The sequence below is a fragment of the Nannospalax galili genome, unplaced genomic scaffold (genome assembly GCF_000622305.1).
Source record: "Nannospalax galili isolate Female #2095 unplaced genomic scaffold, S.galili_v1.0 scaffold387, whole genome shotgun sequence".
Lineage (NCBI taxonomy): Eukaryota > Metazoa > Chordata > Mammalia > Rodentia > Spalacidae > Nannospalax > Nannospalax galili.
In genome coordinates, this window is record NW_008355795.1 from 679,118 (window position 1) to 681,157 (window position 2,040).

The 2,040-nt window shown below is 47.2% G+C and overlaps 1 protein-coding gene across 1 annotated transcript in view; it reads right to left on the bottom strand.

Moving 5' to 3' along the window:
• Positions 1-246: 246 nt before the first annotated feature.
• The window catches only part of Tnni3k (TNNI3 interacting kinase), a 304,879-nt gene continuing 303,085 nt past the window's right edge, over positions 247-2,040 (bottom strand). The window contains exon 25 of the mRNA XM_008853645.1: positions 247-372. Within this exon, the coding sequence (XP_008851867.1) occupies positions 247-372 (126 nt within the window). The remainder of the gene's footprint in view (positions 373-2,040) is intronic.

A 2,040-nucleotide genomic window follows, 5' to 3' on the forward strand; every position in this document is an offset into this window, starting at 1 on the left:
ACTTGCATAGACAGGAAGGGGGCATTGAATCCCCTCGAACTGGTTGTTAGCTGCCATGTGGGTGCTGGGAACAGAACCCCGGTCCTCTGCAAGAGCAGCTAGTGTTCTTAACTGCTAAGCCGCCTCCCTAGCCCTGAGTTCTGCTTAGGAAGCAGATATTTAAGTTAAACATGCCCTTTCCCACCATAACATGCTTTAAAAGGGACTCACCTAGAATGTGATGACAGAATGTGGGTGAGGACTGAACTACATCTTCATGCCTGTTGCATAAGGGTGGAAGTCTGAGGTCGAGGGCTCTAAGATGTATATTGTTTTACTCCCATTCTCCACCTCTGTCCACTGAGACAGTTCCTTGGCTGAAAAGGGACTCACCTAGAATGTGACGACAGAATGTGGGTGAGGACTGAACTACATCTTCATGCCTGTTGCATAAGGTGGAAGTCTGAGGTCGAGGGGCTCTAAGATGTATATTGTTTTACTCCCATTCTCCACCTCTGTCCACTGAAGCTAACAAAGTAACAGCTCACCCCATTGCTTCTGGCTCAGGCATCATGGAAAAGGAGGTGGAAAGATTGTGAGAGCCTGAGGTCGGGGAGCACTGCTGCAAGACAGCGTCTTCTGGACAACAGGACCGCTGCACTCACGGACTCACGGCAGCCGTGTCAACCTGCACAAGACCTGTACAGCATCAAGCCAGACAACAGTCCCATGTGCACGGGGGAGGAGCACACGAACTTCCCCATAGCTGAGGAGAAACTGGCCCTTGGTGGCTGCTGAGGGAGAGTCAGTTTTCTTCAGGGGTCTGTCCCCTGGTAAGTTGACTGTGCCTCAGTGGATGGCCCTGCACCCATGTGCCTATAGATAACACTGATTGGACTCAGTGCATTTTACACACACACACACACACACACACACACACACACACACACACACACACACACACACAAGCTCCCACATACATGTTTATAAAGTCATGAATTCTGGAATATGTGTTTGGGATTCCCAGAGGAGTTGGAGGTGGGAGTGGGCTTGACTATGATCAAAACACTTTGTATGAATACATGTATGAAATTCACAAAGAATAAACAAATAAAACACATGTTAAAAATGAAAAATATTTTGGTAAAAGCTCACAACGTTGCTGTTACAAGACATGGAATCTCAGCCGGCATGGGAGCACACGTCCAGGCAGTGGAGGATGTGTGAGTCTGTGGCTAGCCTGCACTACATAGAGAGAGCCTGCCTCAGAGACACAAACTGCAAAAAAAACAAAGAACCTAAAATAAGGGGAAATTCATGTTGTAGGACATGGCATGATATTCCTGGGGGAAATACCAAATATATCATGGCTATCTATAGAATCTCTCTCCACCCAAACACCCTAAGGTTTCCTCTTGCCCCTGGCACAGAGATGCACAGCAAAAGTGGGCATTTTGCTATTAAATCACTTTTTTTTTAAACCGTACTTCATCATGGGGAGCTCTCTGAGTTCTGTTTCTTAAGAATTTTGATTTATATATTTGTATTTTATATGTATGAGTGTTTTGCTTACATGTAAGTAAGTGTACCATGTGCATGGAGTGCCCATGGAGGCCAGAAGAGGGCGTCAGATCCCCTGGAACTAGAATTACAGATAAGATAGTTGTTAGCCACCATGTGGGTGCTGGGAACAGAACCCCGGTCCTCTGCAAGAGCAGCTAGTGTTCTTAACTGCTGAGCCGCCTCCCTAGCCCTGAGTTCTGCTTCTTTAGGAAGCAGATATTTAAGTTAAACATGCCCTTTCCCACCATAACATGCTTCTCACAGAAGTGCGGAGCTCACAGGCTGCCCTGTGTTTTGTGGCGGTTAATCCACATCTGTGAAGGTTTGAAAACACTCTGCATCTATCGGAAGGCACAATGCTGTGACACTTGGAGCACATCTCCCCCTCTGAATGGTCTTGGACCACTACACAATAAAGTTGGTGAGAGAAGGTACTGCAGCACGGCCAAGCGTATCAGGCACAGGAGCACGGAGGCCCCTTGTTAAAGCACTTAAGGA